This window comes from Felis catus, chromosome A3 (assembly GCF_018350175.1).
Source record: "Felis catus isolate Fca126 chromosome A3, F.catus_Fca126_mat1.0, whole genome shotgun sequence".
NCBI lineage: Eukaryota > Metazoa > Chordata > Mammalia > Carnivora > Felidae > Felis > Felis catus.
The window spans coordinates 73,928,030-73,940,838 of NC_058370.1; the positions used below are offsets into that span (position 1 = coordinate 73,928,030).

The window sequence follows — 12,809 nt, forward strand, 5'->3', positions numbered from 1 at the left end:
AGGTTAGAAATGTAAACATACTTGGAACAAGTTTTTTCTGTCCTAAATTTTACTCATTTCCCCCTTCAATTGTGGAGAAACATACTTTTTCACTTGAAACAAAACATTAGTTGAAGGTCTGAGGTAGACTAAACTACACAAGTAGTCTAGAGATCTCGTCAAGAAAATTGTCACATTTTCCTCCAGTACAATCAAATGGGATAGTCGTGAGGTAATCATATTATCCTGTTTGGTCAGTCAAAAGTAATTTCCATCTGGTAGTGATAGTGTACTCTGTACCAATTTGTGTTACTTAAAGGCAAAATGAGAGTAAAAACTTGTCAGTTCTTGATATATATGATTAGAACTACAAGTTTACTTGTAGCAGAGTTTCTATAAAGAATGAATTTAAGAAATGGGGAGTCAGAAATATTTTCCATAAATGGTAACTTATTTTAAGGTGCCATGTTACTTTTTACCTACTGTTTACTACATCTCTAAGAGGAAATTTTAGGTTGATTTGCACATAAAATGAAGGCTTAATGAATAATAGAGGCAAAGACACTAAGGCAGTTAGTACCCTCCTCATCTTATAGTGACAACAGGCTCAGAAAGACTAACCTGCCCAAGAAAACACAGCTGGGAGCCTTCTCTAACATTTTGCCTCCCAAAGTCTTACATACGTGAAAATGAAATTGCTTCCTGCAATGTATTAGTGTATTGACACCTATGTGAAGATTGACAGAACTGATAGATGCGATTCTCTTCCTAAACCTCCAATACTCATCCCTGAAAGATTTAGACAGAATCATCTAAACAAAATTATGGGTTATGTCTGAAAAAAAGTTTTCCAGGGTAAAGGAAAAGGAAAGATAATACTTAGCTAAATTGTATCTTACGATTTTTAAATGATTATTAACCATTTGTTATAAAAATCACCTCTTTGTTTTATTTCTTTTTGTATCAATCAGTTTAAGTGAATGTTAAACGAACTTAATTTTTTTTAGGAGTAATAAAGTTAACTAAAAAGTAATGAAATGTTTTTAAAAAGACAAATCAACCATATGATGGTTTGTTACGAACTGGATTTCTGTGGCTGATAATAGGTATTTTCAAGTAAAAATCACTGCCATTCAACTCCAAATCCCTTAGTAGCATTACTTTTAAAGGAAATGTTACAGCTTTTGTATTATTTGATTTGGTATTTAATAACAGTTGTAAGTACAATGGCAAACATTGAAAGAGAACCCTTAGAAATGAAAAAGACAATTTAAAATCAGGTTTTGTTAAAGGGTGCTGTTATAAGTGCAACTTTATCCATAAGCATTCCTTTTAAGGCATTTTCATTGTTGTCCCAATATCTCAACATGTACATCAAGGTTTATATCACAGAATGGGCTCCTTTTGTATTACTCATTCAAGGCTTAAAGAAAAAATACATCTCAGGACTAAGTGAAGCAGAAAAAAACACAAAAATTCACTTTTCTCATAAAAAGTCACTTAAAACACAGTCATTTAGCATACATTATTACTCCTCATTGTAATTCCAGATTTGGTACAGTATCTTTTTCACTTCCTGACATAAACTGTTAAGACAGTGCAGGCTCTAATACTTCATTTGTGAGGTGGCTGCAATTCTGTAATATGCACAGTGATTTTTTAATAGGCTCTTACCATGCCTTGCATGAAAGGTGCTACATACAAACCTGTTACGTGAACTCTTTGGTAACCACCAGTTCAAAACGTGGACCAAACATTTCCACATGGCCAGATCTGAAGCACTTCATTGGAGCTCTTTGCCGAAGCTATTACCCTGTATATTAATTTTTCAGTTTCCTAAGGGGTTAGGTGTTGATTTAGAAGACAGCCAGATAAAAGCATGTCAGGCCCCCTTAAGTTTCTAGGTGGCCAAATATTTTGTTTGGTAGAAGCAGTTTAAGGGAAAAGAGTGACCTCCTAGTAAGTTTGCTTCTGAATCTTTTGGAGAAAGTAAAGTATTCATGAGGTTATTATCTAGTCCTTCCTTGAAATGGTATGAAAAAGGTTATGAATATAATTGAGAATATTCCTACTTTTGCGGTCTTAAGTATTTCCTTGGTTGTCTCTAACTGCACTTTCTCAGGGTCAGCATACTGAGTCTCAGTACTATATAGGCTGTCCCTAAGCATTTTCTGCATGAAGCAATAATGTGCTGCTTAAATCAACAGGTTCTCTATTTTAGGACATTAGTGTTCTGGAGAGGTCACGCTGTGGTACGATTCATCTCACTGGGCAAACTCCTACTCATTAAATTCCAACTTTTAGTAACTGTCCTGGGATGTGTCCTAGTTGTGCAAATTAGATGCTAGTTAATATAAATCTAAGTTACCCACTTACTGTATTTAGCTAAAACATAACTTCTATATTTACTTTCAATTTATCCACCTAAAAATGAATTTACATTTTTTACATGCATGTATCTCTAGACTGCCATGATGCCCATTATCAATTTGATACTTGAATATAGGGAGTCACAATGGAGAGAGATGTTTCAAAGTCTAGAGATTAAGTTTTAAATATGTCTGTTGTGCAATATTTGTATTTTAGTAAGAATCCTTTGTATTTACATTTACATAGCACCTTTCATCCAAGAGTTTACAGCATTATTTGGCGGCAAAACCTAAGTTAATGGTGGCATTAAGATAAGTCCAAGTTCTCTAAATTCCTTTTTAATTTCTGGTCAACTATACATGCTGTCTTTCTTTTCATTAGTAAGTCTTTCTGAAAGTAGACTATGAACACAATACTGCTACTGGCCTACCAAAAACAGAGAGGGAAAGGGATAGAGAGTGGGAAAGAGAGAGAGAGGGAAGGAGAGAATGGGGTGGGGGGGAGAGAACATACACATTTCTCACAGTTACTAGGTTAGTGATGAAACACACAGTTCCTAAACCACACACTATGAATATGGAGTTGTTCCAAAAAGATTTTTTAGAGCTGGTAATGAGAGCCTAAGAAGTACACTGTTAAAATAAAAAAGTCACTATCTTTCTCATTTCAGACCTTTAAGATTATTCTGATATTTATGTTAAATAATGAATTTGCATTAATAAGTATCAATGCCTTTTTTGATTTCATAAGAAAATAAAACTGTGATATAAAATTGGAGCTACAAAAAAACTGATGTTTCCCTGGGTTAACTAAATCTACTTTTTTTGTGCTTCTTTCAAATGTTTAAGGTAACAAATGCATACAAATATTTCAAAAGTACCAATAACAGTTACCAACTTTAATGCAATATTATAAAGGACAAAAACAGAAAAGTTCTTATTAATATGTGATAACCTTAAAAATAAATGAGTTCCTGGCAAAATGCAGATCATAGTAAATTATTTACATTTTTTTTTGCCATAAGAAAACTTCTTAAGCAATAGTCAGCTCTCATGTTAAAAAAACAAACACACATATATAACCCAATACTAAAGAAGGGAAATGAATTAAAACACAACAGTTTTATCTTGGGAATGCAATTTGCTGGAAAACCACCTTACTAAAAAAGTTTCAGAAAAACACTCTCTTTAATTACCTTGGATTGTGAATGCTTAGTGTTGCTTAATGAGGAATATGGAAATATTAATATTACTGTAAATTTTTTATAACTCCTATTTTTCAGATTTATCTTATAAACTGAATTTCTTTTGCAGTGCATCAAAATAATTAGTTAAAAAAAAAAAAGAATACCAACACATGCAGTCTGCTAACCAAATAAGGCTCTGACATGCCAAAACAATGCTCTCTGTATCTTGATATATAGTACATTCCACAACATACAGCATTTTAGATTTACACAACTAAATGTAAATGGCTAGATTCTGGCTAATACTTAGCAGAAGCATTAAGCAAACATGGATAAATTCATAAACAAATGACGAAAGAAGTAGATTGTTCTTGGAGTACTTCTTCAAACCTTAAAACACTTGGTCCTTAGAGAGAGAACATCCTTTATTCAGTAGATATTAACAATACAATGTATAGTAAGTCCTAAAACCTTCTAAAAATTTTGGCAGTTGACTCCAGTAGTGCTCCTTGATTCAAGGAAGGAATGAAGGTTTTGTATTTCTTGCCTGCTCTAGTCACGAAGGATTGTTTAAAGTCTCCTTAAAGATTTTTAAAATGATTCCTATAGTTGGGTGTCTTGTTACTTCAGAAATAAAGGCTTCACACTGAGAAACTGAAGGACACTTTTCTCTCTGTATTTAGTTGGAAGGTAGAAAGAAGAAAGAAAATGTAAGAAAAGCTTGAAGAAAAGAGAGATATAAAATACAGAGCAGGCACTATACGAACAACATGCACCAGATAGGTCTTCTATAGAAATGAGAGAGTGACAGAAAGAGACACTTTTTCTTTGAGTGGCTCTTCACAGAAAAGGTACGTAATTTACTGTTTATTCTCAATTATCAAGAACATTGTGGGGGGTGGGGGGGGGAGTGGATTCCTATAAAAGAAAAAAAAAACAACTTCAAATTAAAAAAGGAATTCCGAAAACATTTACTAGTAAAATTAAATTTAAATTAAGAAAAAAAAATAAAAATAATTTTTAAAGGTTTGTTTCCTGCACTGATAGGCAAAAGCTTACATCAATCAATAAATCTTCCTCAACTAGTAAGTAGGACAGAAAGTTGTGAATTAAGCAAGCAATATTTACATCTGTTAATGCAATGTGCACTTGTTCTTGTACGTAACACGGTTAGTTTGTATAAATGAGACAGACTAATCTCATTTACATTGTAAGGAAGAAACTCACCACTTGGCCCACATGTCATGTAGTGGGTAATAGAATTAGGAGCTTTGTTGCTCCCTAGACCTGCTTTTTGAATTTCTGCTTTCTTGTACTTTGTCCACATCTGCAGGAGAAAAGCATTTCATGTTATTTAATCAAAGGTTAAACATAATATAATTCATGAAGATAAGAAACTAATGAGCTCTTGTTGAGTAGGGCAAGAAGAAAGAATCTAACTGGGAAATTTATTAATATTATAGACATCTTATTACATAAAGACTGATTGTTATAGTTTAAAAGCCAGAAATAATATACTTGTGTCCTCTTACTATGTTTATTCACTAAATAGTCACAAATAGTTTTAAAGTAAAAAATAATCTTGCATGCAGCCACAGAGACATCCACAATGAAGTATTTATTTACTGAGAAAACCAGGTCTTAAGGCAAATTTTATAGGCAAATAATATACCTACTTTCACTGTTACAGCTAAAGTTGTTTTGGTCAAAGGGAACCCAATACCTAACAATGTCAGTTTACAATGTCAGACAAATAATAAGGGTATAATTTCTAGAAACCCAGGCCAGGAATGTGAATGCCATGCAGTTTCATCTAAAATCAGGGTAGTGAATCTCCAAATAGTTTTCCAAATAACCCTTTATGAATCATAAGATATTTATGAGATGTCTTAGAGGAAGAAAGTACAGCTGCTCAACTGGGTCAGAGTTGCTTCATTTTTATCTTAAAAAAAAAATTTAAAAGTTACAATATTGGTGCTTCTTTGTAAGACTCATAGCAAGTAGTATGTTGATTTCTTACAGCATGGGAAATGCTGGCTGAATAATATTTCTAAGGTTCTTCCCATGCTAAAAATTTGATTCCAAGCACTATGCTAGTGTTTTGAAAAAATTTTAGGCCTCCACAACTGGTGGTAGTCTCTAGAGGAAGTGTAGCCTGTATTCTCAAAATCCTCAAGACCTATGGACATGGGATGGACCTGTCTTACAGTACAATGTATATGTTCCTTTTGAAAACATGTTATAATATAAATTATAAACTATAGCCATTTGTTTGTATTGGAAATACTTCTTTCTGGTAAGTCTAATTTTGTAAAATAATCACAATTTTATGATACAACAATTTCTGTATTTTGCATAAATAAATTTAATATTTCAAATTTAAAGTGCATGGCCAGATATATAATATCTAAAGAGTTGAAATGGTGATGAAATAATTCTTGGCTCAAAGTGGAAAAGTAGTAACACTAATTATTCCATTTTAATCTATTTGGCTCCAATCCAATCTCACTTATATTTACCGTTAAGTTTTATTATTAGGTTATTAATAGGTTATAAAAAAGAGATGCCAAAAACATTTTTAATGTTAGGACTGACTGTGAAACAACCAGCAATAAAACAGACGGATGTATTCATGGAAAAAGTATATTAGGTGGTAGTAAAAAATATGAAAATTTTCTGATTGGAGAGGGCCTACTCCCCACAATGACCTTTTGTAAGTACAAGAGAATAGTTTAATTTACAAAGGATACAAATTTCATTATGCAAAGATTCTTTACAGATTCTATTTCCATGGCCCAATTAATAACCATAATAATTTAATATAACAACATGTATGAAATAGTAATCCCCCTCACCCCCATTTAGAAAGTTACATTTCAAAGCATTTCTTCCAGATGCCAGGCTGAGTTATTAGCAGTAATATTTAGGCTGAATCAAAATGTCAAAAACATTCCAGAGAAAGAGCTAAGGTATACTTCTCTCCAGAAGTAAGTGAATCAAGTACGTGTTTTGTTTTGTTTTGTAAAATTCTGGGAGTTAGAGATTCAAGTTTAGCTTATTTTACTTTAAAAGTGTTTTGACCACAGCAAGATAATTTTAAAGTTTATTGACATTTAAGTCAGAATTATGAAATATTTTATCTTATATGGTTTTTTTTACCTAAAGTTTATATTTATTTTTAGTTCTAAAATTTGTTCCACTAAAAACACACTTGTTTATTTAAATAGTTACAAATTCTAACATTAATTTTATTTTAGCACAATGTACTCTTTTAAGAAATTATTTTAAGGACACACACGTAATTTAATAGATTACTGAAGCAACAATCTTTACTACTTTGTAAACTTGCTATCCTTTTTGAACAGAAGTAAAAATGCAAATTTTCAACACACTATTATTTATTTCTTTTACCCTATAAAAAAAGAACTGGCAAAACTAATATATTAATTGATTCCAATTTAAAAAGTCATCTTGAAGGAAAGATGGTCCTTGAGCTCTTACACTTAACAGATGAAGGAAAGTGAAGAGAAGAAACAGAATTAATACAAATGCTCCTAGTCACTGTGTAAGTAACAGGTAAATTTGATGGGGTTTTTAAAGAATTACACTCAATTTATGAGTAACAACAATGTTCTAAATCTCAACAAGTTTATAAATATGGGCAGTAGTTAACATTTGCTACAAAAGTGTTAAGGGAGTGACTATTTCTTTGAAAATAAAACAGGAGGACAGAAGACATAGTTAAATGGCAAAAGAAAATGACATCTTTTTACGTATTTTCCTTAATGCTGTACATGTGCAATGTGAAGTGCACATTTGGGGGGGAGAAGGAGTGAAAAGAACAGCGAGGGAAGAGGAACAAAGAGGAGGGAAGGAGAAAATGAACGTTCCTTTTTGGGAGTAACAAAGTAAATATGACTTGGAAATGCCTTCTTGGTAATTATAGCATGCAACTATTTTAATATGCTTCCAAGGTATCAAAGTAACAATCTCTTATCGGGTGACAAGAAATGAGAAAGAGGAGCATGTATTGTTAAGGATTTTAAAGTCATGCAAAAAATGTACAATGTAATTAATATTTCATGCAGGCTTTGGTGTGGTTACACATTCATATTTATATACATGCTGCCATGTACAAATGAATACTATGCCACAATTTAAAAATAAAAATATAAGCCTAGCCAAATGATACTTTTCAACAGCAGCTCTTCAAATCAGATTAGAGAAGCACAGTGCATATCAAGTAACATCAGTATTATATTGTGCAGTTTCGATCATACACAACCATATTCATACCAAACAGTCTGATTATCCTCAGAAACCAACAATGCAGATTCTGTGTCATCAGGATAGAGGCATGCAGTAGTGATAAGATTATTGCTATCTGCAGAAGACTGTGGGTTACTGTTACTAGGGTTCTGATTATCAGAAAACTGTTCATTATCTTTCTTTGCAGCTTTATCCAAAATGGCAGAAGCCTGGTCAGTTACTCTGGCGATTGGCCTGGGAGGTAACCCACTTATGTTACTAACTAGTTCTGTATTCAGAGATAAAAATGGCTGAGATGGATTAGCCATAGTAAATGACTCTATGCTATCTTTAGCTGATATTCCAAATGCATCATTAGACATATTAATAATGGCAAAGGTTTCGTTTAGAAAATGTGACTTTTCTGTTCTTGAGTTTCTAGCCTGGGCATATAGCGACTTGGGCTTATCTGGAGCTGAATTGTTTTGTGCATGAGAACCCACAGCATGGGTTGTACTGTGAGGTGCATGAGAGGACCACTGGAGTAAATGGTACTCACGAGATGCTGCAGTGATGTTGCTATCAGCAGTAGCTGGTGGAGAATCAACTGATATAGGTAGTCTACTGTCCTTGGTCAGAAAATCATGGATGCTTGTCCTTCGAGTAGTTCCTTCAGCAGTAGAGATCACACTGCTTGCACGAGGTAAAGTGGCATAAGGATTACTATCTTTTGATTGTCGTGACAGAGAAGTTTCTTTCACTAATTTTATCTTTCCTTGAGTGCCTAAGGTAGGTTTTCCTGGAGAGCTAATGAAGGAGGCATCTTCAGTCTTTCGAGGACTGGGTCTCATAAATTGTTCAGGCTTACTTGTCCGTCTATCGTAGAAGTCTCCTGGGGTTTTTCCACTTACTGACCTGGCCAGACCACAGCTAACTGGTTTGTTTTTTCCCAAAAAGTCAGAAGAGACAGACAAACTTTTCATTACTTCATCTAAAAGATTCTCTTGACTTGAGGACTTTATCTGTTAAAAAAGATACCACAGCAGATTAGTGAATGCAGCCAAGCTTTTACTTTCCTGATATATTACACTGTGTGATATAAAATTGCTAGTATCTCTTTATAAACATGTCTTGATAGAAGCTCTATAGTTCAAAGAATTTTAACTTGTAGTGTCCATCTAAATGAATGTTACCATAGACAAAACTAACCTGTATTGAGGTAAGCTTGTTGCTTTCTTCCAAAAACTGTTGTAGAGTAACAACTTCACTTCCAGGAGAACCAGTTTTGATCTTGTGATGTGCTCGACTCTCTAACGTTTCAGGCATTTTGTGCTGGAGCATTGGACTTGATCTGGTCTGTCTTTTCAAGTATTGGATTGGACTGCTACCACTGCTGGACCAAGCTTCATGATCATGAAGCAGGCTAAATTCTCCACTGCTGTGGCTTTGTGGCCTGCTTTGGATATTAACTGCACCTGCTTTTGGAGTAAATGCTGTGTTAAGAGTTTGGTAACAGAAATGAGATTAAAACTATATAAGTAATTACATTTGTGGACTGGATTCTTATGAATAGCTAAACTGACTTTCAAATTTCATTTAGATATGCTTACTAAACTGTGTTCATCTTTCAACAGTCTAACACTATCTGCCACAGTCTCTTTATTTTGTTAAATTGACAGACAGTAGTTCCACAAGGACAAATACTTGCTTTTACCACTACACCCAGAGCCAAACATATGACGTAGGCACTCATTACATTTGATGAGTAAGTGAATAAAAAAATAATACATTTTTTCATTTTTATTAAAAAAAATTTTTTTTTTAAATGCTTATTTATTTTTGAGACAGAGCGTGAGCAGAGGAGGGGCAGAGAGAGTCACAGAATCCAAAGCAGGCTGCAGGCTCCGGCCTGTCAGCACAAGCCCAACATGGAGCTCGAACCCACAAACCATGAAATCATGACCTGAGCTGAAGATGGATGCCCAACTGACCAAGCCACCCAGGTGCCCCAATAATACATTTTAAAAACTCAGTTCAAGTCACTGTAAAACACCTCACAAGTTAGAACAAAACAGGATGATACGATTTTTAAATTACATCAAAATGTTAAAACCAGAATAAAAATTCAGAGGTTAAAAATTCGAATTCCTTGCCTCTCTATGAAATCTTCATTCTTTACTTGAAGCTTCCTCATTCATCCTAAATGAATAACCTTAAATAATTTTTTTTAAATTGAAACAGCAGGCATATATAAAGGAAAATCAATGGAAATATGATATAGTTACTTAGCAAGTTCCAGTAAAAATATAAAGTCAAATATGTTTTATTTTATTCTTTAATGTCTGAATCATCTGATTGTTCCTGCTTTACACTGTTGGTATGGTGGCTATGTAGTCTTAAAAAACTCAACTGAGGGGTACCTGGGTGACTCAGTTTAGCATCCAACTTTGGCTTGGGTCATGATCTTATGGTCTGTGGGTTCGAGTCCCACCTCTGGCTCTGTGCTAACTGCTCAGAGCCTGGAGCCTGCAGCAGATTCTGTCTCTCCCCCTCCCCCACTCATGCCCGTGCTCACTTTCTCTCTCAAAAATAAAAAAAATTAAAAAAAAAAAAAAGGCTCAACTGAGGTTAAGCAACTGTATAGAATGCAAATTACTAGTTCTGGAAAAAAAACTCCCTAATGTTTATGTTATTCCTTGGATTCTAAATGACAGCAAACTGTATAGATATAATATCAAGATGGACAACACAACTAATAATACAAAGTAAAGTGGGTCACGAAAGAATTTGGCTCAAGTTATGTAACATTTTACAAAAAAAAAGATTTCCTTGAATTTTCAAATCAGAAAAGAAATACTTCAGTTTTCAGACTGTATTCTTCTACTACATATAAGAATATGATTATAAAAATGAAAAGATAATCCCTTCTTGAGATCAGATTTTTCAGACCACTACAACAGAGTCATAGCATTAACGATAAAATTACAACTGAGACAAAATGATTTTATAATACAAAAAGCAGGGGCGCCTAGGTGGCTCAGTTGGTTAAAAGCATCTGACTTGGGCTCAGATCATGATCTCATGGATGGAGCCTACTTCTCCGTCTCTGCTTCTCCCCCTCTCCCACTCATGCTCTCTCTCTCTCAAAAATATAAATAAACATTAAAAAATTTATAATACAAAAAGCAACAGAACACATGCACTCATTATAATGGGACAATTCTGGACTGTAGAGAATACTTTAACCAACTTTTATAATCAATTAAACAATTCCAGAATCTGAGTAGGCAGTATACCTTTAAGGAAAAAAGTATTAGTCAAAGCCTCTAGACATTTACATAAAACCTCACTTTGGAATGCATATTAAAAAATTAATTTAAAAAATCTTGCATTCTTTATAGAAGCTATGTGCATCCATCTGGGTCTTGTTCTACACACACACATTTGTTTTCTTAAATTAAAAAAAATTATTTCCCCCTATTTCATGAATAAATAAAGCTGAAAGTATTTCTAAAGCACCTTCTATAGAGTTCAATGTACATGCATCATGAGAAAATTAAGGACAACCATTTTCACGACGAAGACAAAACATAAGAAAAATAAGGACCTACAGATATTTTTGAAGTTAAAGATGCCATAAAAACATTTTATCTGTGAAGATGAAAAATGGAAACCAAAATAACTGCTCCTGTTTTTACATTTATATACATGGTATACAATGTATCACAATGCTAAGTATAAAATGTTCTAAGGAACTATGTTCCAAACATAGATGATTTGGATTTCATACTTTACCCCAGAAACTTCATCGATCTTCTATTATAAAATCTGGAAATGGATGGACAATATTAGTAAATTTACCTACAGCGTACCTTTGACTTCATGGAGTGAAGCATTATTATTACTATTGCTAGTGGATGTTCTGCTACTATCAAGGCTGGCTGGTCTTGAAGCTAAATGAAAAAATCAGGAGACAGTGTGATAAACTTCCAGCTAATGACATTGAACTTTACATTCTGATCACAGAATGCTTTGAGGAAGCAATCATGCATACTTTCACAGGCTAAGCATGCCCACAGAATTGAATCTTACAGATTAGAGAAGAAAAGGCATTTACAGATAGTTCAGTTAGACACTTTAGAATAAGACATTTCTGAAACACTGAGATTCAAAGAAAAGAAAATATATATTTAGATTTGGAAATGTTTTCTAGATGGATACCAGAACTGTTTGAATAGGGTGACACGCCAAAAAAAAAAAAAAAAAAAAAAAGTGCTAATGATTAGGTCACTTACAACAGATCAGAAAAGGAACCCTGCACACTGCAGAAATGCCATGAACAGGAGGAACATGAGCATCTGCAGTTGATGTCCTGTATTCCTACCCGCACAAGGGAGAACAACTGCACAGTTAACACAACCCTACCCTGTTTCTTAAAATCTTGCTTACATATGAAATCCCCTGAACATGTTATCCATTTATTATTAATAATTTAGTTTGGCAAGATATGACTTTGCAGATCTCTCCAGAAATTTAACAATATGATATACTCAACACTGCAGAAAATGTGGTTTCAGAAGAGTTCATCCCTTTACCTAAGTATTTTTAAAACCAATAGTAAAATGTGTTTCTCATAACTTTAACCTTATAGCATAATGGCAACAAAATTACATTTAAGCATTGTGCAGGTATATTTTATAAATGACCTTGACCAAAACAGAGACTACCTAGATGAAGCAACAACCTCCAGAGGGGCAAAAGGGAGTATTAGGTTTTGAAGAAATGGCAGAAGAAGCTATGAGATGCAGGTTAGAGAACACATGCTTGCCGGCAACGCAACATTCACCAAATTGATGCGAAAGTCTTAGCATTCCCATTCTGTATGTAACATGTGCTCTCTAAATAAAGTTCATATCTTACCATGAACTCTTGATCCCGTACTAGAATCATCACTAATACCTTGTGGACTTATGTCTTCAAAGGATGTAGTATCTACATAAAATAACAAAATGGATATAAAAATATT

The 12,809-nt window shown here is 33.7% G+C and overlaps 1 protein-coding gene across 7 annotated transcripts in view; it reads right to left on the reverse strand.

The window, feature by feature from the left end:
* Positions 1-1,166: 1,166 nt before the first annotated feature.
* Positions 1,167-12,809, reverse strand: part of CCDC88A (coiled-coil domain containing 88A) — a 143,091-nt gene continuing 131,448 nt past the window's right edge. For 3 of the 7 annotated variants that reach the window (XM_019827235.3, XM_019827234.3, XM_019827231.3), the window contains 6 exons: positions 12,704-12,775; positions 11,656-11,736; positions 8,993-9,261; positions 8,343-8,805; positions 4,763-4,862; positions 1,167-4,208 (listed from right to left, as the gene is read on the reverse strand). In XM_019827235.3, coding sequence (XP_019682794.1) covers positions 4,798-4,862; positions 8,343-8,805; positions 8,993-9,261; positions 11,656-11,736; positions 12,704-12,775 — 950 coding nt within the window. In that variant the 3' untranslated portion in view covers positions 1,167-4,208; positions 4,763-4,797. Of the gene's footprint in view, positions 4,209-4,387; positions 4,454-4,762; positions 4,863-8,342; positions 8,806-8,992; positions 9,262-11,655; positions 11,737-12,703; positions 12,776-12,809 lie in introns of those variants that run through there. The other 4 variants (XM_045054233.1, XM_019827233.3, XM_011281012.4 and 1 more) reach the window with 3 other exon arrangements.